The sequence below is a fragment of the Bactrocera oleae genome, chromosome 4 (assembly GCF_042242935.1).
Source record: "Bactrocera oleae isolate idBacOlea1 chromosome 4, idBacOlea1, whole genome shotgun sequence".
Classification (NCBI taxonomy): Eukaryota; Metazoa; Arthropoda; class Insecta; order Diptera; family Tephritidae; genus Bactrocera; species Bactrocera oleae.
Window position 1 is genome coordinate 6,966,725 of NC_091538.1, and position 26,375 is coordinate 6,993,099.

At 33.3% G+C, this 26,375-nt stretch overlaps 2 protein-coding genes across 3 annotated transcripts in view; both read left to right on the forward strand.

Moving 5' to 3' along the window:
• Nucleotides 1-13,143, forward strand: part of CCHa1-R (CCHamide-1 receptor) — an 84,086-nt gene extending 70,943 nt beyond the window's left edge. Inside the window, exons 4-10 of one of the 2 annotated variants that reach the window (XM_036374819.2) lie at nt 2,118-2,344; nt 2,476-2,579; nt 2,743-2,955; nt 5,242-5,345; nt 6,979-7,116; nt 9,592-9,753; nt 10,494-13,143. In XM_036374819.2, coding sequence (XP_036230712.2) covers nt 2,118-2,344; nt 2,476-2,579; nt 2,743-2,955; nt 5,242-5,345; nt 6,979-7,116; nt 9,592-9,753; nt 10,494-10,680 — 1,135 coding nt within the window. In that variant the 3' untranslated portion in view covers nt 10,681-13,143. Of the gene's footprint in view, nt 1-2,117; nt 2,345-2,475; nt 2,580-2,742; nt 2,956-5,241; nt 5,346-6,978; nt 7,178-9,591; nt 9,754-10,493 lie in introns of those variants that run through there. The other variant, XM_070108304.1, reaches the window with a different exon arrangement.
• Nucleotides 13,144-23,174: 10,031 nt separating this feature from the next.
• The window catches only part of LOC106626743 (MOXD1 homolog 1), a 29,567-nt gene continuing 26,366 nt past the window's right edge, over nt 23,175-26,375 (forward strand). The window contains exon 1 of the mRNA XM_036374820.2: nt 23,175-24,902. Coding sequence (XP_036230713.2) covers nt 24,396-24,902 — 507 coding nt within the window. The 5' untranslated portion in view covers nt 23,175-24,395. The remainder of the gene's footprint in view (nt 24,903-26,375) is intronic.

Below are 26,375 nucleotides of genomic sequence, written 5' to 3' on the forward strand. Positions count from 1 at the left end.
CGAATAACAAAAAGACAAATCTGTGGGTCAACATCTAATGTATGAACGAAGTTATTACTCGTGTATTTTATATTTTTCTCCACTTTTGAATAACACAAAAAAAAAGTGTTTGGTTTTAATTTTGGTGTAAGCTTTTGCTAAATCACATTTTTACTTTGACAGCCGTTACAGTTTTGACAGCGCCATTCCTCAAAAAAATTATACAAGTACGCCTCTAACCTATATGTCGCCCTATATGTAGCTACATATGTATTTATAAAGTCAATGTACTCTCTTTTCTCTTCCACCTGAGCTCGCCCACATTTATTTATAAATTATGTCCAGACAAATGACATAAAAGTTGTTTTTACTCTGCAACAAAATAGTAACTAGCCGAGTGACAAAATAAAATAGATATAAAAAAACCTCTTCCATCATTGGTTGCTCTTCATAGCTACTACAGCCTCAATCATTGCAGTTCATTTTCTTTTAGCTTCCTAACGTCTGGTTAGCACTGTTTTTTTTTTTATCTGTCAAACCAAATTGTCTCAATTTTGATTAATGTCAGCAAAAATCTGTAACACTTGGCGAGAACTTAAGCAGATAAGCTGCAGAGCAGAAAGAACACGAGTACCAGTATGTTTATAGATATGAGTCTATCAGTACTGGCTATATTTCTTTGCAGTTCAGCTGCTATGCGTTTGCCTGAGTGTGTTCCTTAGAAAATTTATGATAGACAATTTGTCTTCTCTGCATTGTAATTGAGAGTGATATCGTGTTAATAAATTGGTCTTAGCCCAAATGAGTGTCACAACGACACTGGATATTCTTATTTTTAGTTTTTCCAAATTTTTGTTGTTACTCTATTTCATATACTAATCGTAATTTCTAGCAGCTATGAGAGCTACCATTTAGCTCAGCGTCGTCTATTACTAAACAAATCAATAAATCAGCTTAGATAAAATACTAAATATATCTATTGAATGCCGGAGATGTCTCGTGTGATTTGATATTTCGAATTTTCACAAAGACACAGACGTACATATATTATATAATATTGTACTTCATATATAATACTTCAGAAGTGCAGTGAAACGAATTTATTCAAATTTAAAATTTTTGTAAAAGATTTTTCGTAAAACGTGAAGTAATCAAAACAAAATTTGGTATAAATAATGTTTTCACCGTATGTCAGCTTACGCGTAAAAATTGTCAATATCGGACCATAATTTTTCAAACCACTACTTGTAGATACCGAAAATGTGAACTTCAGGACCTAAGGCTGACTTTTTATTACAAATATCGGTCAATCTGTGAGATATTTTATTAAAATTCAAAGATATATTTATTCTGTTAATTAGGAGCACTTCTGCCAAAAAATTAGAAAAATCTTGTCAAAATTTCCCCCATCCCCCACATATCTAATATAAATATTTTCGAACTTCCCGTTGACTTTATACAGTATATATCGGTTAACATGTGAATTGTCTTAATAAAACCCAGAGAGACTTTATGGAAACTTTTTTATTTGTTAAGCGTTTTATTGCTTCCTAACGTTTTTCTCATTTTTTTTCAAATAAATCTAAATTCTTTCTAATTCCTACTTATCCAATCGTTTTCTAAGTAGTTCACCGAAAACTACCTCTAAACTAGTACTTTTCTTTTCTAGCTAGTTTTCTAACTAATTACAGGCTGAAAAGTGACTATTCGCACAAAAAATTCAGCATGGTGGCAACTCGATTATAACGAAAAATCTCGTTTTTAGGAATCCACATAAAACAAATTTTTTTGAAAGGGCAGTTCGTGTGATTTCATTAAATATAATATTATTTTCATTAAATTTTTTCCGCGCATATTGCAATCGAAATGCTCTCCGGTAGTAAATTTCTAAATCTCCTTTTTCTACAAATAAATATCCAAATTGAAACAGTATTGCATGGGTAAACTATGTCATCCATCAATTGCGCAGTAATCACACCGGTAAATCAGTTAGTCTTGTATATAACACTTGGTCATAGTGGCGCCGCCACACAATAGCATTAATTTATATTCTTTATTCGCTGCTTTATTAGAATTTCTTCAATATTCATATTTATAATCCATGTTTTCGATTACCTTTAATTGCTTTTATATTGCAGCTACATACTATCGCTGGCAATTGCGGATCTGCTGCTTATCCTCACCACGGTGCCGTTAACATCCACTGTCTACACGGTGGACTCGTGGCCATGGGGCAGCTTCCTCTGCACATCGTCTGAATTTATTAAAGACGTGTCGATTGGCGTTTCCGTTTTCACACTTACAGCACTCTCTGGTGACCGGTACTTTGCCATAGTGGACCCATTAAGAAAATTCCATGCGCACGGTAAGTAGATTACACGTTCGATTGCAATCTGCAGACACACCCACTTGCATATATATACTTGTTGTACAGTGGTGTGTAAATAAAAATTTTATATAAAAATGTATGTGTGTGTTTATTTTGCTTCATTGCAGGTGGCGGCAAACGTGCCACACGTATGACCATCGCTATTGCCGTGTCCATTTGGCTGTTAGCGATACTCTGCGCTATGCCCGCGCTCATCGGCACCAATGTGAAGGTGAGCGCAATGTTTCGGTCTAGCGGATATACTCTTAAATACATATATACTCGTATAAACATGTTCGTTATAAGTAAATGTTCAGCATAGCGCATAATTTGATTCACATATCTTTTTTTCTTTGATTTTTCTTTGCATTCCTGATTTCTTTGCACGCAAACAGCAACTGGAAATCAATAGCAACAAATCATTCGCACTTTGCTACCCCTTTCCGCAGGAGTGGGGTGCTGAGTACGCCAAAACGATGGTCCTAATGCGCTTTTTAGTCTACTATGCCATTCCATTGTGTATAATCGGCGCCTTTTACGTGTTGATCGCGCGGCATTTGATGTACGCGGCGAGTGTGCCGGGTGAAATGCAGGGAGCCGTGCGACAGGTGAGTCGGAAATTAGCATTTCATGCTACACCAAAACATTTTACACAAGCAGCACACTCACTTATACTTAAGCAACAGTAATATTTATTCATATATATGTATGTAGGGGTATATGAGTTAGTGTAGACGAAGGTCTGGTTTCACCAGTTACAAATCGTAGTTGGAGAACTCGGTCAAGTAGCATCATTAATCAAAGACGGAGAAAATGTTATGATGACAGAGAGGGTGCGCTGCATAGTGTTGGGTAAAACTGAAATTTAGTGACAAAATTTTGAAGTAATTTTATTTTCGCTCGAAAGTTGTAGATTTTGTATTGCCTACAAGTTAGCCCTTTAACCTTTTTCCGTAGGACTCGTAGTTTTGCTTGAAATCGTGATAAGCCGTTTTTAGCCTTTAAAAATTCAACACCACCCCCTCTTCTTACTCTTTTCGTGCTCAGATCGCTTATATTTTATTATTCCATTTTTGTTACTTTACTTTCTTTTTCCAATTGGTTTCATCGTACTATGATATTTTTTCACTCTTTACCATTTGTAATTTTTAATTGTACGAGATTTTTCTCGATTTAATTGGATTACAGCTGACTTTTTTCTTTATCCAAAATGGAAATTAAAGTAGAAAATACTATATTTTCAAAGTATCTTGACTAATCTAGCAATAGCTCAGAGTTAAAAATTGAAATAATTTGACTTCAAAGCGCTTTTAGTGGTTGGTCCAAGCTATTACCATTATTTGTACAAAAGTATGAAATATTGTTCTGTAAACACAAAAACTTTTCACATTATATTACTCAGAAATAACATTACAACAAAACGAACTCAAATCTCTTACAATGAATCATATAAATATTGCCTCTCCACTAACAGAAATCCCAACACTGTACCTTATAAAAAGCTGTAATGCAAACCATATGCTTGCCTTCTCCATTTGCTAGTGTGACTAATTAAATAACACCCTTTTCCTGATTGTGGTAGAATTTGGTTGGAAGTAACTGAAGTATACTCCTGTATATACAACGCCGATGATTAATTAATTCGGGAAAGTCAATCATAAGAAAATATGGATCAATTTTCGCACACATACAGTTACAAACACTAATGTGTTTTTTTTTTTAAAGCACTTTCGTCATCAAATTCACTGTGAGTTAATTAACTCACCAAAAGAGTGTGGTTTATGTAAAAGCTTATAACGGTATATTTCATTGTTGCTAAGAAACGAAAGTGCCAAAAGTGGCCCTTATCAAATTGATAAGAAATTCATTCAATCATGCTCATTTATGAAAACAGCACCAGTTAATTTGGCATAAACAGAAAAAGTGCTCTAATAACGCTACTGAGAAGAAGGGTAGAAATCTAATTTTTGGTTTGGAAGTGATAGACTTGCTTGCTTGGTATAAAGGGGTTGGTAAAAGTAATGTAAGCGTTAAATATAAATTTCATGGCGCAACTTAAAATTGTAAAGTTTCAATTTTTTTAACCTGTGTAGTTGAAGGGTTAAGCAAATACATGATGGAACCGGCTCAAATCGTAGTTAACAAAAAATATAACAAACAAATCAAATAAGAAAGTTTACCATATATAATAAGAACATATTTGTATGGCAGCATATTTATATACTCTATAGTGGTCTGATATGAATAATATGTGAAGAGATTGTACTAGTGCCTTAGGCAATAATTAATTGCAAATTTCGTGAAAACATATTTTTAAATAAAAGAAGTTTTCCATACCAGAAGGTCCTTCCTTTTGATTGATCAGTTTGTATATCAGCTATATGCTATAGTGATCCGATCTGAACAATTTCTTCGGCGACTAAAATATTATCTCAGATAATAATCCATGCCAATTTTCGTGAAGTAATCTTTTTTAATAAAAAAGTTTTCCATATAAGAACTTAATTTTGATCGATCAGTTTGTATGGCAGTGATATGCTACAGTAGTCAGAGAAACGGACATGTACGATATCTCAAAAACTGATTGACTAGTCGCTTATATACAGATGGAAAGACAGACTACCGTTGCTAACTCGTCTCAGATCGTCACGCTGATCATTTATATAATATATATGTATAGCGTATTGTATTATCACCTATATTTATTCAACAAAAGCTGAAGCTTAAGCATTTTTGTATTGCTCACAATCTAGACTTTATGCATTTGAATGCTCTCAACACTTTCAAAAGTTTACATCACATACATAACTACATATATACGAGTATATACAACTATATGTTTTATTTAAACTGCATCTAGAATTTATTTCATAAGCCTTTTCATGTCATTGCAGGTGCGTGCTCGTCGAAAGGTGGCCGTAACTGTACTAGCATTTGTAGTTATATTTGGAATTTGCTTTATGCCCTATCACATCTTCATGCTTTGGTTCTATTATTGGTAAGTATAAGAAAGTGGGAAAAAGTAATAGCAGAATTAAATGTGTACAAAGTTATCTACATAAGAGGGGAAAAGAAAAGCTAAAAAGCTAAATGAAGGTATACAGTAGTGGGCAATATTTTAGCATTTATATTTTTTTATTTATTAAGCAAAATTAATGAGTTTACAGTATATCAAAAATATATTACTTGAATTTTAACGCTAAAAATTAAAAATAAAATGGTCAACACTAGGATCAGTTAAAAAATATTGTTGGTAAATAGAAAAAAATTATTTATTATTATATTTTTAATAATTTTTTTTACAAAAACGCTTGAAAATTACACTGTACAATATTTGTCTGAGTATTGGACCAAATCAATTTTTTTCGGGAGATTGAGTCAAAGAAAAAAGGAATTTCTCACTTTCTAGCAGTTGGTTCTCCAAAATGGAAATAATTGCGTTCGAATTTTGAAATTGAGGTTATTGTCAAAATTGTTAATAACTATTTAGTATTTATCTGACTGAAAAAGTAAAAATATGGTCATCAAACACGTTTTTTTTCTTATTTCAATAACGTATAACATTTTTATATCAAGTTTATATGACAGATGCCGAAGTCGGATTTTTAAAAATATTATATATAAAAAAATTAAATTGAAAAAAAAAATTTAATTTATATATGTAACGAAATACTGTCTTCATTTTTGAAATATTGATATCTGAGAAAAAAAGTTGACAGTATACGGCAAACTATTATCATCATTGCTACTAAAAGCCAACCATGAAAGCAAAAAATAAGCTACAAGTATTAAAGTCATTTGTTGCAAATAGCTACTTGCAGATCCTTTTCGAGCTTCAAGTTATTGTGGTCATTTTTCATGAGATTTCCTTGAGGGGCTTTAGAGAATTTCAAAACTTTGAATTTTTATTGCTTATCCATCGAATGTACATACACTTGAAAATATTCACCGAAAAATTTAATTTTATTCGGCAAATAGTTTCGGAGGTATGAGCCTATTTGTAAGAATTGTTTAGCTTGGTGTAATCGGCTCTCAAAATTGTATATCTCTGAAACGGCTGCACCGATTGACTTGAAACTTTCACGTGACCTTCTTAAATATATTTAGCAGATAATAATGGAAATAATAAGGTTTTGATACTAATTTTATACAACTCTAAAGTGTAAATTCAAGATTTGTCATGAGTTATTGCCGAAGAGGATGATGCAATTGCATAAAGCTGTCATACAAATTGACCGATCAAAACCAAATTCCTCTAGGGAGTCTTTTGTATTATTGAAAGCTATTATTACTTGGGTGTAACCGCGTGCTTATCATACTCAGACAATATATATATATAAATTTACTAAATTAAATATATTTTTGTAATCGACTAAATAATATGTCAAACTATCGACCACCGCTGTACCATAATCTAGGCCATAATATCAGTATATCAAATACTTGTGCCAGCACGGTTAATCTAAAGGAAATCTTTTGTACATAAAATACTTATATAATCGTTATATATATTATACATTATATATTTGTGTAAAAATGTTTATCTACCATATTAATAACCAAGCAATACATACTACTAACAACATTCTTTTACTTTAATTTCCTTTTTATTTATTCGACGTGATTTGTAGGCCCACCGCACAGGACGACTACAACTCTTTCTGGCATGTTTTACGCATCGTTGGCTTCTGCTTATCCTTTGCCAACAGCTGCGCCAATCCGGTGGCTTTGTATTTTGTTAGCGGCGCCTTCCGCAAACATTTCAATAGGTATTTGTTTATTCACTACAATGCTGACGCATGACATACAGGCACCTCCTGCCCGAACAGGGTAAGGAAGTTGCAAAGCATATGAGTTTAAAAGCAAATAACGCAAATCTAATATAAATCTAATATAAATCAAAGTTATGCGCTAAAACGAAGCACACACGCACCTAAACAAAAAACAACAACAACAAAAAAAAGAAATATTGAAAATAAATTGAGCGAAAGCTGATTTTGAGTATACGCACATAGGATAAAAAACTGAGCAAAAACTAATAAAAAAACGATTTTCTTAAAAACTCACACAGTGAATAGGAAGCATAGTTTGATTGCTCTGCATGGTCATCTGCTCTAGCCTTTAGATGCGTACTACGCACTTATGTATTGAGCAACACACTTGCATTTTGATTTTGGAAAGCTATTATTATCGACGAGAAATCAAATCGCGTTACGTAAAATTGGCTGCTTAAGTCTCAAGTGTGTATTTTTACCATTTTTTTTCTTTCTTTTTACAGCACTTTTGGTAGCTGTCCCGTGCACACATTCGTACATGTCACCATCATACGATTCACTAACTATTTTTTTGACATTATAAATCCGTTATTTACCGTTAGAGTAGGCACAATTAGTTTTCTGTAGGGAATTTTTTCAGTACCAATCTTTTTATTTCAGCAAATCCTTCAAAACTATAAGCCAGGATTTTATATGGTACTATTAGTTCTTTATCTAACTTAACCAATCTCAAGCAATGAATTTGATCCTCAATACTCATGCCGGAAGAATAAGCTAAGCTACTCATTCAGAATGGATAGGCAAATCTCATTGCCTATCACTTGAAATGATATTGAAAAATAAATAATTTAAATACAATCCAAAGTTTAAAATACTTTTCATACTTATTTATAGATTTAAAATATTTAATCGAATATAATTAACTCTAGAAAGCCTAATTATACACCTTTTTTCTAAATATTAAGAAGTGAGATAAAAAAGTATGTACATATAGAATGTTCACCACAGCCATAAAATAAGTTCGTACTACATTCAGGAATCAGTGTAAATACCGAATACGGCTTTTATACCCTGAACAAAGTGTATTACGTTTATCACAAAGTTTTTAATACCCGGAAGGAAACGTCGGATACCCTATTAGGTATATATTGTGTATAAATGATCAGCATAACGAGCTGTGCCGATATAGTCATGTTCGTCTTGTATGTACAGACTTTTTATTTGACAAGTTACCGTTACGAAATTTAACACCGTGTATACTCCCAGGTAACGCTACAATTTCCGAACATATTGTTAAGATCGAACTAATTTAAAAAATAGCTGCCATACTAGATGACCGATCAAAATCAACATAAAAATCCCACCCAAAATATGCTAATCTTTATGCTATAAGAAAGGCAGTTGTGAAGGGTATAATAGCTTCGGTGCAACCAAAATTAAAATTTTTTCTTGGATTTATTTAGATAATTCGCAAGGATATATTTAAATATACAAATATGTCCCCCAAGAGTTGAAATTCTGTAAAAATAATTGCTCAGGTATTATATAGAAGAATATAAATAATTAAAATTAACATGACTAAAATTTTCGTCGGGCAAGTAAATATAAAGGCTAGTAGCATATTATCCAATTGTCATGAATTTATTTTACATAGTAAAATATATTATATTTTTAAAGTTCAACTTATAACACTACAGCTATTTTAATGTACACATTTTTTTATAAAAAAATATATATGACTTACGCTCTTTTTTGCTGAAACTGTTAATATTAGGTCTGTATCTTAACTGCTAACTATCGCTAGCTAGCAAAATTTCTGCTGGTATAGCGTTTCTTAACACAAAAAATCAACAGAAATTAGCAGAAGAGAGCACAAGTTGAGAGCGTAAAAAGCTGAGAGAGTTGCTGGTTTCTGCTAATGAAATTTCTACTAGCAGAAAATAGCTACTGCCATATGAAGAAACAGCTGTTAAACCACATGTATATACAAGTGACACTTGTTGCATTTTCTTTGATTTTGTTTATCTTAATTGTTTTAAATTGTGAAAATAAAAATTCTATTGATCGATTTTCAAGTGTTGATATGAAGTTATTGTAAAAAACAATATTTTGATATTTACTTGCTAGTTTCTGTTTTCCGTTTCGTTATGTCGCTCTTTGTGAGAGTAACTGTCAATTTTCTTCTCCCTGCTAGCTAGCAGCTACTAGCAGTTAAGATACAGACCTATTATGTGCACTCATATATCTCACTATGTCACAACTACAAATGCATAGCCTAGAGCTAGGCGCACTGCCAGCACATATGTATGTATGTTCACATATGGTACACTGCCACAGTTTACACACTTGAATACGTGATTTGTTGCTTGCACCCGGAAAATTTATTCACTTTTTTGTTTTCACTTGCGTTTCTTTATTTTATTGTATGATTATTTTTTCGCTGCTCTTTTGCACATTTCACTCTTTTAGATACTTGTTTTGTCAAGGGTCTGGCGTACGCCTCAAAAAACGACACCCACACAACGATACCCTCTGCATGCATCGCGACGCATCGCTCACTAGCACCGCATCGAAGCGCTATTACTCGTCGACGCGACGCTCCACATGCCATCATCACAGTACCGTACGAAGGTGAGTGCTGATATACTATATGTAAATGTAAAATGTGTGGATATGTATATGTGAAAGCTATTTGAATAACCTGAAGTTGACTATTTTCTGTACATTCGTTATATTTGACCATTATCAATAGAGAATTGGATTAGTTGAGTGCTTGTTGGAAGCTAACTATTTTACAGAAAATCTCTTGAAAATAGTAATAAAGTATTTTGCCGGAAAAGGGGACTGCTTACTAGGTGTTACCTTTGAGGGAAAATGCTCAAACACCATTCTTTTATTGAAAAATTATTTTAGAAATAAACATTTTTTTTTTTTGTTCACCCCAATGTACATATACTTGTATATAAGCTTTTAAACATTTTTGTTATTGAGTACTTTAACTCTAACGAAACTTTTTACTTCAGAATTTATAAGTTTCTTGCCAGGTTCCTTTATCTAAAACTTGAATATTCTGCCTGTAATTATTGGAAATCACTTATATAATCATTATAACTTAATAAAGTAAATTATAATTTATACTTCTTCAAAAAAGTCGGCAAAAATCCATTTCCATATAATAATTATTCGATAAGTTCTATGACTCCTAGTATATTGTATAAATTACTCATAACCATATCCGAATATTGAACATTTTTGACCGCCTAAAAGTAGGCTACATTTCAAGCGTGTATGCATTAAAAAAATAAATATTTTTACACTTCTTTATTTCCAACGCCCACCATAAACACATGCATTGATATACAACACCATAGTCGATTGCAAGAGACCACTATAATGGCTAATGGAAGTCAAAATGGGGGACCACTCACTGATGTCTCCGACGTTGCTTTAGCTAGTGAATTTTGCGAACACACATCACACTACCCATCCCATCAACAACCACACCAACAAACGTTGCAACAGCAACAACAATATCAACGTCAGTTGTCATTTATGTGAGATACAACTACAGCAACAGCGTGCATTCCAACGCATATTGATAAAAAATTTGCAACAGCAAACACAACAGCAGCCGCAGCGGCAGCAGCAACATTAACAAAAACAAGTGATGCAACGCTGACAAAGTCAACGCGGACGAAAAGTTCAAGTATCGAGATGCGCGATTTAACTGCGTTGAAAAAGGAATTGCGCACAAAAGCAAAAAATGCAAAACAACAGCAAGTGTTGGAACAACCACAACAGCAGCAACAAGCAACGACACAGCAAAATCAAAAACGGCATATACACTTTCAAGTTGTTGGCTGTGCACAAATTTGAATAGCCAAAGCAACAACAAGAATATGTAAAAAAAATATTGTCGAGCTTGCAGCGGTAAAAAGTGAGGCAACGAATTTAAAAACGGAAAATGCAGGCAACAAGTTTTAAATTTTCTTTTATGCAATTTGTATATAGTTAAATATGTACATATAGGTACAGTTACGAAAAAAAATCGTACATTTCTTGGCAACAACGATCAAATTAAATGTTAAATTAAAATTAGCGCTTAAAGGATTTTTAATAAAATTGATTGACTTTATGGTATACCATAGTTATATAAGTAATGTACTTTTAACAATTATATAATGGCTTAATATAAGTAAATAAAGTTTCATTATGTGAAGGCTTAACATTTATTTATTTTATTTATTTTTTGCTCATATACAATTACATATACCATATATTATATGATATACATATATATGTTATTACATATTTTATATTTTAATTATTATTATATATTACATAAATTATATATATAGTAAAGAAATATTTTTGGTCATACACTATATGTGTATGTATTTGCTAGCATAGAACTTTTAACTTTCCACCACTGCTTTTTTTATGTATTTATGTATAAATAATAATAATTATATTTCTTATATTATTTATTATTATTATTAACTATTAAATATAATAAAAAAAGTTATATATTTTTTTCTTTGGTATTCTAAAAAATTGGCTGGTAGACACCTCTATGAGTGTCTCTCCAAATATGAGCTCTTAATTGAAACGGCAAGATCCTCCGCCTTACAGTTATCTATGTTTCACTTCTTATCGGAAGAAAATATTCATATCTCGCTTCCAACGACTTGCAAAAATATCTCGTTTCATAAATTTTGTAGGAAACTGCATGCTCTGAAAATGGTCTCTTAGGATTTTTTCGTAAACCTAACTGTTTAATATCTTTTAAACAAAAAAATAAATAAAATTAAATATTAGAGCTAATACTTGGATACTTTCTTAGAGGCGCCTATCAACCAATTTTTCAGAGTACCAAGCGAATAGAAAAATCGTTTTTTTTACCCAACCTAATGTATATATATTTATATATTGCTTATTATAATTACACCTACAAGTAAGGGTTATTTTTGTTGTATTTTACGCATAAAAATGTAAAGGAAATTCTATATATAATATAAGTTCCATTTGTATGTAGTATAGATATATAAGAACCACTGTATTTTTGTAAACGTCATTGTGAAGTATGTTATTTTGAATGTTGTCGCTTTGCTAATCATAGTTTTTAGACTTTTTGAAATATTTAGTGTGTAAAAACATATAATAAGTTTTTGTTAAAAATATATAATACATGTATTTAAGTAGTTTTGCAGTGAAACGTCGATATAACAAACCCTACAGAATAACTTGACGTTAATTTTCTTAAAAAAGAGGTAATAATCAAATAATTGCTTACTGAATTACTTTTTGTGCAATTTAAATTGAGATTAAAAAGATATCTGCATATTTCGAGTTCAAGAGTAAGGGGCTTCTTTTCTTGTTTCGAGTTTTTTTCAGCGACACACCTAGTGTGACAGCTTAATATAAAGGCGATTTTTGGGGCATTATAAAAAGAAACTACTACATCGATTGTTTTAAAATGTTGAGAGTATAATGATACATATTTTAAGGATACACAGTAAAATTGAAGAATTAAATATTCTTCGAGTCACACATGATCTCCAACATCAACATGATTTGATTTGATATGATTTAATTTGATTTGATTTTTATTATAGTTGTCAATTTAATTATTCATACTGACAGACGTAGAAAATTTATTAATTTCACCTACATTTTACTTGATTTTTAATTTTTTCCATTGACATCATTTGACAATGTAGCTCTAATTTTTTGAAATGTTTTGTAAGAAATATTCGATTGAAATTTGGATATTGAATAGAAAACGTTTTCTAACAAAACAACAACATGCAATAACTAAGAAATAATACTAATGCAGAAAATTATATTTTTATTTATTTAAAGTTTCGTTTTATCACGGTTTCACTGTAATTGTATGTAAGAGCAACTACTTTAGTATTATTGTGCTGGCACCATTGTTAATACATTTATGTATGTGTAAATGAAATATGTAATACATAAATTTTAAAAATCTGTTGAAAAATAAATAAACAATATTTAATATCACTTCTCAGATTTTAATTCAGAAACGGCTTGGAATTGTGGCTTGTAAGTAATATTATTTGCGCTGACAAGACAGTAGAGCTTTAAATAATAAATTTTCCCTATATAATATTATTAAGTAATACAAAGGACCTTTCTGTTGTTGCTAAAAATATAATATATATATTATATAAATAGCAAAATCCTACTTTTACTTAGAAATTTTTTATAAAAAACAAATATTTGACGTACTTATGTACGCATTATAAAACCTAATTGTTCTTCATGAAAAATTAAAATAAAACAACGTTTTAAAAATGTGTGAAATTTTGTATTTGCATTTCTTTATCATGCTAAATGTATGCAATATTATTTGGTAACCAGTATTATATTGTATAGCTGATATAATGAGTTGGTGATACTAGTAAGTAAAACAATCAAAAAATTATAATGAAATGGCAAAAGTATGCAGTAGTACATTTTCTAGGAGTATTGTTTATACTCCTATAAGTCCGAAATTTTGCACACGTCATTTTATTCACAATAAGTTGCTTATTTTTCGGTATAGCCGATATCAGGCCACTATAGCATTTAACTGCCATACAAATTGACCTATAAATCAAGATCTTGTATGGAAAACTTTTTTATTTGACAAACTATCTTCCCGTCATTGCTGGTGAAGAATATTATAACTTCAGTGCACCACGTTAACGTTTTTCCTTGATTTATAATCCCTAAGTCCCTAAAAGTAGGCAACATTTTATAATACATACAAATAATATGTTGCCTGCAATTATATGCATACTTTTAAATGTCAGTTTTTTAAACTCTTTATTTAAATGTCTCATTAGTTATCAAAATTAAATATTTTTTACAAACACATCATCATTTACCACACAATTAATCCCCTAATAACATAAAAACCACTACACGATTAGCATAATTTGGGAATTACGGCAAAATGTAACAATTTAACACTAAATGACAACACTGCAATCACTATAAAATGTAAATATTATATTTCGTGCTTGAAAGAATTAAACTGATTCACCAAAAAATAAACACACGAACCTGAGCACGTAGCTTGCTTTTAGGCGCTTTAGCGCTAAAATGGGTTTTAATGTAAAACTGTAATCGATACATCTGTGTCTACGTAAGTACATGTGTTTAGCTTTTGTGTTGTGTATACTATTTTGCTTACAGCTAACAAACTGCCAACTACAAGCTACGAGTAGTCACGACACTAAAATGGAATGGCGCAAATCCTACGCTTTGTTGACATTTTTATGCCTTCTGACATTTGTACAACAGCTACAAAGACCAACAGTACACCACTTGCGCTTCGTCACTTTGTCGACGACTCTTTACTTCTCTTTTGATCCCCATCATTGAAGCGTGTTGGGCGTGGAATGTGCCTATAAAACTTTATGATTTTTAACTGGATTGCTGACGAATATTTACCGTTGATTGCCCTTCCCGCTAATGCCAGCAAAAAAAGGAGGAAGGTTTTTATTGGGAACTCTTCCGGTAATTTGATATGCGTTGAGTTTCGTTGTAACTAAAACATATTCTTTGCCTTTAGGTATGGATTTTTTCATACTATTCTATTACAAATAGGTATATGTGTGGCACATGGTTCGAACTAAGCGGTGTGTTTTTGCTACCTAGAAGAGAAAAAAAATTAAATAAAAATTTCATTTGGTTGGAAGCGCAGGCTTTAGTTGTTTTTGAAATCGGTGCACAGATTTTGTTAGGAAGAAATATTCAGCAATAACAATCAATTTGAGAATGTAATTGAAAAAAAATATATATAATAAATAAAAGCTTAAATTATACTTTAACGAAAGACATTGTTTTGTCAATGAGCTGAACATTATTTGCACTATTTGGGTAGTAATTAATGCTAGTGCTTCTTAGAACCCTTAGAAGCCGTTTTTCCGAAAGACAGATTACACCTTGTGTTAAATTTAAAAAAATCAAATTTTTTATAAGTCGATAGGTTTAGTATATCGGTAATATACTAAAATTTAAATCGATATCTCAAAGTTTTGGAAGTATCTTTAAACACGTTTTCTCTAAACTACACGATTAAAATATGTCAGAGTGATTACTGGGAAATAAATGATCGATTCGATCGCTATCAAATTTTGTATGCAAGTTCTATTTATAATAACCTATCAGGTAGGATAAAAGCGACCAACTATTATGGGTAACAGTTTTGTGGATATTTTTTTAGGTTTCATCCATTAAGAAGGCCAGAATTATAGCAGCTGTCGAGGACTTTTTTATAGTGACGTCGGAAATCGCGTGTAACGCAAGAAATATTTAATTTATATAATAATAATAACAAATTATAATATGTATAAATATACCCTTCAAGTTTTAACGCAATTGATATAGTTGAGTTTTGTTTTTAATTTCCAAAACTCGTCTTCTTTAGGCTGTCACATTAGTTCGAGCGGCACTTAAGGTATTTAAACCTTACTTGGAAGCCTTATTTTTATCAACGTTGCGCTGTCGATGACTTCTAAACTTGACCACCTCGATTAAATGTTCTTTTTCTCTCATTAAAATATGTTAAAGACAAGGGGCTAGAGTTGATGGAGTAATGAATTTCAATAGGAAATAGTCTAGCTAAGCCAAGAATAAAATAAACTATAAATTATTGGAAGAAATAAATAAAAACAAGGACAGAAAATAATTTGTTCATATGTACAATATAATACATTTTGAAATTCTTCTCGCCAGCTTCTTTGACTTAACTCCTTTCACTCAACCGAAACGCTTATATGGCTGCAGCTATGCCAACGAAAAAATGCCATTCGTGGCAATGACACGTGACACACCACACTGCGGGTATGTTTTGTTTGGCTTCATGTTGATTCCATGCTTGTGTGCAATTGCTCGAGTTTCTCGCCAATTAATTACTGGCAATTCAACAGAAGTCCTTATCTAATTGCAGCCAGCAAAATAATGAGTGTAATAATGCGGTTGATGCCAGCAGCCTAAATGTCATAGAAATAAATATGCGCATGCATGTGTGTGCTAAACACACAGCTACATTTTCGCGTCTATTGTCAAACATATATATATGTAATTAATAGCATACTTTTAAGCGCCGCAAGGATGAGCTTTCACTTGTGAAATGAGATTTGTACGACAATTCCTTCGATATATAATTATGCTAGAAATAACAATAAAAATCTTCTTTTATGCAAATTGAAAGAAGAGAATGTTATTCGCTACGAACTTGTAAACGTCAAAGTTTTAAACAACATACAAGGTGAGTTGATAAAGAGCGCGATGAACTTGTGTATTTCAATATGCGGTTTGTGTATGGTATACATGTATATTATTTGAAGCTATCTATGCCTGTACTGCAAAGACATTCTGTAGAAAGGTTATCGAATAATTATAAAAATGCATAAAACAACTCAAAAATGTTCTTCAATTATCAGGGTTGCCATATTTCTTTAATCAAGCTATGCTCAAATTTCTAGCTTTGCTCTAATATTATATTCTATTTATCACTGTTTATCCAATTTGGTTTACTTACATTAATATACGAGCTAAGTTGTGCTTATTTAACAAGGAGATAATTATACTGATTTCAAAACACTCACATATTTAAAATCCACATCTTTCCAAATATTTCTATATTATGATTAATTATATTTATTTAATTCCAAATATTTCTAGATTAGTATTTATGAGCGATTCGCTCACGTATGATCTTCACAAAATGGAGAGTTTCAATACATGCCAAAATTCTTTTGTTGTTTTTGAGAACTCTTTTAGTAGTATTAAAGCGGTAATCCAGCCGGTTTCATTTTTCAGGAATACCAAATGATGATTTTTATAGAGTTAACTTCCATACGCAATATCAGAAAGTAGTCAGAATACTAGAACGCCATAGCTAATTGTATTCGTTATAGTCCGAAACTCTATGTACCAGTCCAATGCTAATTTTGTATAATGTCCTCTAAATTATTACAAATAATTTCGCAATTTACTGCACGATTTTTTGTTGCGTTCAGTTTAGGTCTTAAAGCAGTTTGAGGAGAATAGAAATTTTGCTAGAAATTTTTATTATTTTTTATGAACGCATTTCTCATCTCAGCGACTCTGGTAAAAACTGCATTTGGGGATCGCAACCCCGCACATAATCATCTAAACGACATTACGTAAGCAGCTACTAAAAATTGGGATTTCGAACACGTGGTGGTTCATTCTCTTGATAATGTTGTTTTTGGAAAAGTCGTAAGATATACTATTCCACATTCATTCGCCATTTCGCTATATTTTGATAGAAGAATCGTCCAAGTTTTTAGCGGAAATATGTCAATACTTGATAAGGGAACATAATACTAGCGCATTCCTTTTTTCACCGTCAAAATGTTCCCCGTAAGGAATGAAAACAAGACAAAGATAGAATGCAAACTTGGACTGCATTGGAGCTATAATAACCTTCACAGGTACATTTCTTATAGCATAAAAGGGTATACATAACATCTATCTTGAATCTGATGGGTCAGTTTGTATGACAGCTGTATGCTATAGGGATCCGCTTTAAACCATTTCTTCGGAGATTGAAAAGTTGCCTTGGACAGTAATCTATGCAAAATTTCGTGAAGATATATTGGTCAAAGTTTTTCATACAAGAAGTTGCTTTTGATTTGATTTGTTTGGCAGCTATATGCTATAGTGATCTGATATCAGCAATTCCGATAAATAAGCAGACAGGAAAAAGACGTGTACAAAATTTCAGATCGATATCTCAAAAGCTGCAGAACTAATGCGCATATATTATATATTGTGCATGACTGACGGATATGGCTAAATCCATTATATTATATATCACCAGCTTAACATATTCTGTTGAGGGTATAAAAATTCTGACAGGGTCAACAGACAATCTAATACAACAAAAACACATTAACCAACGCCAACCTTTAATTTTTGCCTTATTCATTGTCAACTATTTGCGGTTATATTCGATGAGAAGTTTGCAAGACAACGTACTAAAACGCAAGGTACAAACTGTAAAACGACCTAACATAACACATGCTGATTGCCGCTAAAAACAGTAACAACGAGAATAGTGAAATGAAGAAACATGCAATGGGAACATTAAATTGCAACAGAATTGTTATCGCGCAAAATTAAATGGAAGCAAGCTTGCAACAACAATGCAGCAAAAAAAAAGAACAAGTTGGAATAAAATATATCTACCTAAGTTATCACACACTTCTCTATATATATAAGTGTACATATATATGTACCTTTGATACTATATACACTTACCGGCATATGCCGTCATTGATGTTTAGAAGCAGAAATAAAAGGAAGAATAAGAACAGTCAGCAGCAGAAGCATCGAACAATTGGAATGATTGTAAGGTCAATGCAGGAATGCAGACGTTACTTATAAAGCGTATAAAAGAAGCCCTGACAAAGGATAACCAACTCGAGTAGACGGCAAGTCGAAGTGGATAGCGACTCATGCATGAGTGTTGCAACAAGTCGAGTAAGTAGTTTTTGTCGTCGATTGGAAGAATGCCTTGGCAAAACAGTTTATTTTCAGAGCAATAATTTCCAGGCCACTGCTGCTCCTACAGCCGCTTACGACACACTCGGATCACACGCAGCTCACTTTGAGGCTACGAAGTTAAAACGATTTATGGCGATGGCTGTTCTATCGACACACGCCTATCCAACAACGGACGTTGAATGCGGAATGTTCGTGAGGCAGGCTTAATTACAACAACAGCTTTAACAACAATAACAATGTGAGTCATATACTCGTGCACGACAGTACACATAGCAGGCAGCTGGGTCAGTGCGGTGTGCAATGTCTTCGGCTTGGCGCACGTGAAAGCCAACGGCTGTGGAGCAGATGTTGCCTGTTGGGCACGCCAATCAGCGGCATAGCGCAGGAGAACGGTTAGGCCAGTGAGCGAAATCGATTGTATCGACGGCAAATACATACTTGTATATAAGCAGCGGGCAGAGCGTAAACAAAAGGACATGGTAGGGGATGTGTTAGCGACTGGTGACCCTTTTGGAGCGCGCATCCAAGTATTTATGAGTAGTTAGCTGTAGGTATGTAACTAAGTGCATAAGCCTGGCTGCAGCTGTTACTTGCTAGCGCACATACGCAACAGTAGTTTAGTGCCTGGCGCGGCAGTGTTGCTACTGCTAGCGCGAAGTGGCTGTCAGCGCTGTATATACAGTTGTGTGTGTATGTATGTATGCATGTAGCTTATGTGGAATTATCTAATTTACAGGCAACTGTCTGATTTATCAAGTATGTCATAGACTTTCTTTTGGTTAGTAGGCTACAGTCAGCACCATTGTCCTGTTATGTATGTGCGTGTGTATGCGTGTGTGCGTCAATGTCGCTTTCTAATGACTTTGTGCAAGCACTTAATATGCATTGGCGCTTTTGATGCATAGATTCCGAGGAAATCACTTAGATTATATAAGCGTATACAAGTTTGCATATATACATACATGTGTACATATATTTGGCTGCTGCATCTAATGTAGTTTTTGAGAGAATGAATTACTAACGGGGCATAACAAATCTTAACATTTGTTCAAAACTAAAGCATTTTTGAAAAATAATCTTCGTAAACATGGAAAATTGTAAAAGAGAATTGAAATTATTTTTCAAAAGTTAAAATATTTAAATACAATTTTGCAGTTTACTAACAGTGGGCTGAGACAGCTAAAATTTGTATTTATTATAATTGTTTTTAAAAGTTAAACAGTTGTAGAATAAAAATAAATGAGAATATAACAAATAAGGAAGGGCTAAGTTCCGGTGTAACCAAACATTTTATACTCTCGCTACTTGCAAGAATCAAAGCCGGGGAAATAGCTTCAAGTTTATATTAAAAAATTATGGGAAATCCTAATTTCACTCTGGCCTACTGAAAATCATTGTATGTATGTAGTATGTATATAGAGGCAGCGCGATTCGCGGATCGGAATCGCACATGTTCAGCATTAAATTGTAGTATATCCAGTATTATACTTAATTTTTTTAGATATCTAGATATAATATTGACATATATTGGTCAATACGGTATAAAGCCAACCGGAAGTTTTAAATTCTCATGTAAATCTTAGAAATTTTCTTATATCATATATTTGGTATATATCTTTATCAGAAATAGAGGCTTTCTGAATTTTATTAAGAAACCTCACAGATTGAACTGAATTCATCAATTTTAGGCAAGAGTATACACTGGTATAAAGTCAACCGGAAGTTCGAATGTATTTATATTAGATATATAGGGGGCTGTATCTTCTTAGAAGTCCAAATTGGTACTCCTAACATTCCTTCATTTTCAATTTTCAAGTATCTTACCTAACACAAAAATTTCGTTTGAATTTTTTCTTTAGCTGAGCGTTATCTTAAGAGAGCGCTTTAATTAACGCCCTCAGTATTTTTGGGCGTACGAAAGACAGCGTGAACAAGGTTTTGGCAACAATCTATAACAATTCGCTCTCATATAAAATATATTCACGGTAATGCAAAGATTGCACTAGTGCTTAGAGAGTGGTGAATCGAAAAAACAACTGGTATCATTAAATAGAAATGTAGTAGAAAAAAGTTCATAGAACTTTAGAAAGGAATATACCGTAAATTTGTTATTGTTTCTTTGCACCCAATTTTTTGGCAAGTGAGTGAAACTCAAACGTAGTGAACAGAGGAGTGACGAATCGAAGACAATCGATAATGAGAGCATATAGGCCTTGCCGTATACAAAGCGTACAACTGCTCAATTTTCTATATACAATGCGAAACCAAACACAATACAAGGGTATGTCAAAAGGACGAAGTATATACCATATATGTACAAACAGTATGTACACCAATAGGAGAGAGAGAAGATAGAAAATATTTTGCAGCGCTTGTGGATACTTTGATACTCAAACTACAAAACTACAAACAGAACAACACGACAAAACCAAATAAAAGGATATAAAGAGCATTAAACGAAGTACGCTTTATAACAGGATCGATGCGACCTACAACAAACTGTGCTCAAACAACAAAGGCAGATGCAAAAAGCAACAGCGGGTACTAAACAATAAAAGGAAAAAAGAAATAATATAAAAAAATACCAGCCCTCCTCAATTAAACTATAAAATTGTATACGCTAAGGGGAGAACGAAGTACAAAACAACAACACGCGACCTACCTTCGTGCGATCTCTAGGTAGAAGAAGTTAGAATAAATCGAATCACATATTAAATGCAGCGAATATTAAACACGCAACACCAACAACAAAATCCAACAATTCTGCCACTTAAATTAAGCCAGAGTCACAAAACACCGTAACAACAACAACATGCCTACTGTGCTGTTCACTGAGCCGCACGACGCGCCGCGGCATTAGCACACGTGAAAATATCTCGCAGAACGCGTTTTGTATGCGGCAAGCGCAGGCGCAACGTCAAATTAAACAGCAACAACATAAGAACAATAACGAAGCAGCAAAAAAAATTGTTAAGAACTCGTGGTATAGGCACAATGTAATGCGAACATGCAATGAATTTCAAAAATAAATAAATAAATGCAGCTCAGGCACCAGGCACCGCCAAATTTCACACAAATATACATCTAAGTATGCATGTGTAAGTGTGTGTGTTTGTGTGAAGGTAAGCACATAGGGTAATATTGACCATATATACATTTACATATATGTATATATATTTGTGTTGCATACCTGTACAATCGGCGTCACACTCACTTGCTCACTCAATCACTTGGATATACGCTCACCAAGCGACTTACTCACGAATAACTGCGACAACCGAATGAGCGCCAGCAATTTCAATGTTATTGACTAAAACCCCGTTAACATTTTGCATGATTTGCCTGCTTTATTAGCTATCTTCGATTCGCCAAGCATTGCAGAGTAGCGTATCGAACAAACTATACAAAATCTTTAAACAAAAAAGAGAGCAATTGCGTTGCAACGCTGCGCCTGGATGCAATTATAATGGATTTTTAGCCTCAAGTTTTAATTTGTGAGAATAATTTACCAAAAAAAAAATTTGGTTATAACACTTCCATGATGTATCCGCAAACCCTGTTGTATAAAATCAACTCAATGATTTTTTTTACTATTGTACTTTCACATGTAATATTTTTGGCAAGAGAGGAACGCGCAAAGATAGCGAGAAGAGTAATGGCGAGTCGAACCCTACACTAGTAGTAATAGTACCACCAAAACGAGAAATTACGATACCATACATGGAGTCATTCAAAACGTATGCTGTGTAGAACAGTTAAATTGATTTTGGGGATACTTATGTTAAAATATGTCAAGTAAATAGAAAATAGAGTAGAAGAGAGTGAGAGCGAGAGAAAAGAGTTATCAAAAATAATTATTCCTTTGTTGTTGGTCAGCTTGAAAAAGACGATACTTCTCTTCCAACCTTTTATATAGCTCAAAGTCTCTGATTGAATTACAACTTTGAATCACAGATTCACTATTGGGTCTAAAGATATATTCTGTCGAATTTTTTTTTTTTTTTAAATAAAAACTTTTTTCCATTATACCCGCATAGCTAGAACTCTCCCAAAAAGTTTATCGAACAAGAAGAAATTATTAAAAAATTATTTCACTCAATATTTATAATTATTTCTGCAAACATTGGTGAAAAAGTCAACTGGGTTACTTGATAAATATAAAAAACAAAAGCATAACAAAGAAATATTTTTAGCACAAGCAGCGTGTATCGACTTTTTGCTTATGCTGAGTGTGAATTGCCTGCATGAATGACCAACCGGTGCACTGACTCACTAACTCACTCACCGGCTTATTCATCGCACAATGCTGAGTCGTTAGACTGGCTTGCTGCCAGCCAGATGCTCATATACATATGTTTGCATGTGTGTGTATGTATACATCGACTTGTGGTAGTTTTTATTGCTGCCGGCTGTGTGCCTGTACGCCTATGCTATAGGCAGAAGGGAACAAAGGAAGCCACAAGCATTGGCTATGGATGGCTGGGTTAGCTGGCGCGCTGAAGTTGAACATGTTCTGGCAAATGCGCGCAGCCGCAGTTGTAAAGGGATATGCGTGCCGTAAAGAACTACGCGTAATGTGGCACGGATGAATGCGACTTAATGTAACTACATTCCTAATTATTTGCAAAGGAATATTGTGTTTTAAGTGCTATATGAAATTATTGATTACTTTGTGATAGAGAGTGTGCTATTAGAAAAACCTTGAAGAATGTAAAAAATATGCAAATAAAAATATTAATTAAATAATTTAGTAATTAAAAATTATTCTTGCTTGTGCGAAAAATATATTTCTATGCACACATACATGCGTATATGCGAAAGTAGTGTACCTTCCACCGCATCCTTAAGCGAAGCGACAAACGTCTGCAGCAGTTAGTGCAACAACAACAACAAATAAGCCTAGTGAACTCGTGCGCTCATTTAGCCCTTCGCCGCGGCTGTTAAATTCGCTTTAAAAGGTCACACACACATACATACTATATTTGTATATTGTGCGCGTGGAGTCGAGGCAAACGAGTACGGAAGTACATACATATGTATGCATAAATATATATGTATGTATAAGCACATATCTCAATAATACAAACGCAAGTAAAGGTATTGCAATAAGAAAATTAGGGGGTTCTTGGAGGGGAGTACCGATAATAGCGGCAGCTGCTATTTTTCGGTTACTTCAAAAATATTAATTTTATATATGTGTGTGTGTGTGTTTAAAAGTGCATATAAACGAAAATATTTACATATTTACACCTATACATACATATGTTGGCACGGCAGCTGCTTGAAATGAAATTGGATTTGCTGCTAAAAATAACCTACGCTATAACAGAAATACGAGCTTCAGCTATTTGAAGCCGACGAAAAAAAATAATAAGTGTAATAAGAAAATATGAGCGTGCATTTATTTAAAAATCTGCTCAGAATAAACTAAAGGCCTGTTTTTGCATATTAAATGGCGATGCTCTGGTGAAATTATGTTAAAATATTGCATACGCATATAAAAAGTATATTTATAAATGATTTAAAAAATTCTCCAAACTTACTTATAAATGTCTAATGCGCTGCCTAGTGTCAAAAATATCCACATACTAACCTAAAGTCCACTAAAATTATACCCAAAACCATTATAAAGTGATATTGAGCGCAAAAATACAGTTATCAATTTAAAAAAAATTCCACAAAATAACATTATTACATCATTTTTATACAACAACTAGTCCGAAATGGCCCACAGTCTCCAAGGACAACAGTTGCGCAAGGCAACTGCCTTCGTTGTCGGCACGAACTGTAGCCTTTACATAATTATCATCACGTTGACAATGTATCTAGCAGCACTGCAAGTGGCCACCGCATTGTCTGAGTATACACACGCGCATCAGCGGCATCACCGACATCAGCAGCATGGCGTTGCCGCAGCAAATACCACTGCCGCGAGCAGCAGCGACGGCAGCAGTACGAGCAGCATTGCCACCACTGGTACTGCTACCAGCAATGTGTCGTTTGGCATGCATCACACCAATTGGCGTCGCATTGAAATGATGGATGCCAATGGCCTGTACTGGCTGGAGTGGTGGCTGAAAGGCACCACCTCGAAGGAGATACACTTTCGTGCCACTGTCAATACACGCGGCTTCATTGGACTCGGTTTTGCGCGGAAGTATCCCCGCATGGCCAATGCTGATTTGGTGTTGCTGTGGGTCGACGATCGTACCGGCAAAGCAAATGCGCTGGTGAGTTATAAATATTTAGATGTGTAATTATGTGATTGAATATATATACATACAGACTAATGTAAGTGCATAATTTCAACGATTTGAAAAAAAATATATAAATATATATTACTATAAACAAATATTTAAAAACTACATTGAAATGTGTATTTGCTTTGTACAGGAAGCAAGGTGTTCAAAATAGCTTAGCATTGTTGAGGTGCTGAAATATTGAGACTCTCTGACGTTTTGATTTGAAGCTCAGATATATAAAGTGACATGTTCAACACTCTCTACTTCTGCGGACACTAACACGGAGTTTGTTAGCAATTAGTTCGCTCAAATGGCGATGCTATCCCAAAGTACTGCCTAAACTGCCAAACGGTTTCAAGTCTAACCGCTACCACTGCTACTACTGTCATTTCAATCTGTATTCTGGTTAAGTTTATGGACTGACATTGTATATACATATATATATGTTTGAATATACAAATACTGCAACTATCAAAAATTGCAGTTGACGCACATTGGTTTAAAATAAGCCTAAACCCGACTATTTTCAGGAAGCTGCCATTTTGTCAAAAATTAAAATATTGCGCCATACCTCGATCATTAACTACTAAAAATTCCGGGAGTAATAAATAACAATTCAGAAGCTTGCTTTATACTATGTAAATATTATATGTAGACACACACATATACCTATGTAGATACAACACTTTTAGGCATTCCTTTTGTCTCTTCACACAACAACAAAACAAGTTGTTCACACTCATAGTGTTTTTTTTTTGACAAATCAGTTACTCTTATTACCAGCTACTCCTATTACGCTTCAGTTCGCTGCCATTTCCCATACTTCTCGCCGCTTATCGTCAGCGAACCCTAATAGACGCTGATTTGCAAATTTTTGCTTAATTTTTAAGGGCTTCCATCCGCTGCGTTGTTAATGCTATGCGCACGACAATAGTTGTTTAAAATTTTACTCCTGCCTTTTTATTGCACACTCATTTTGTTGTGTTATTCGATATCAAATCGTTCCAAAATAGCGAGTCATAAAAAGTCCTTTTATGTGTTGAAGTTTTGACAAATTCTTTCAGGCAAAGGTTTTATACTGCTTTTGTATTTCGACGTCAATTTTATGTTGGCTGCTCTGGATTATTATACGTGTCTGTGTACCTTCATTTGATCCGTCTAGCGAAAATATACCAAAATTGTCTAGTAATAAAAAAATAACAACAAGGTATATCTGTGAAGAGTAAACAGGTTATATGTAACCAACACAGTAGAAAAAATTCTTGCAGAAACTTGGTAGAAAACCTGCAATTTGAATTCGAAACTGCAAGTAGCGATATGGCTTCCACACCTAGTTGCATAAGAAAGCGATTAGTTCCAAAAAAAAAAAATTTTTTTTAGATATAATCAAGTGCCATTTGAAGTTGGTATGCTCTACGTGGTAGTACGATAATTTTACGAATAATAAGGCTTCTTGCAAGC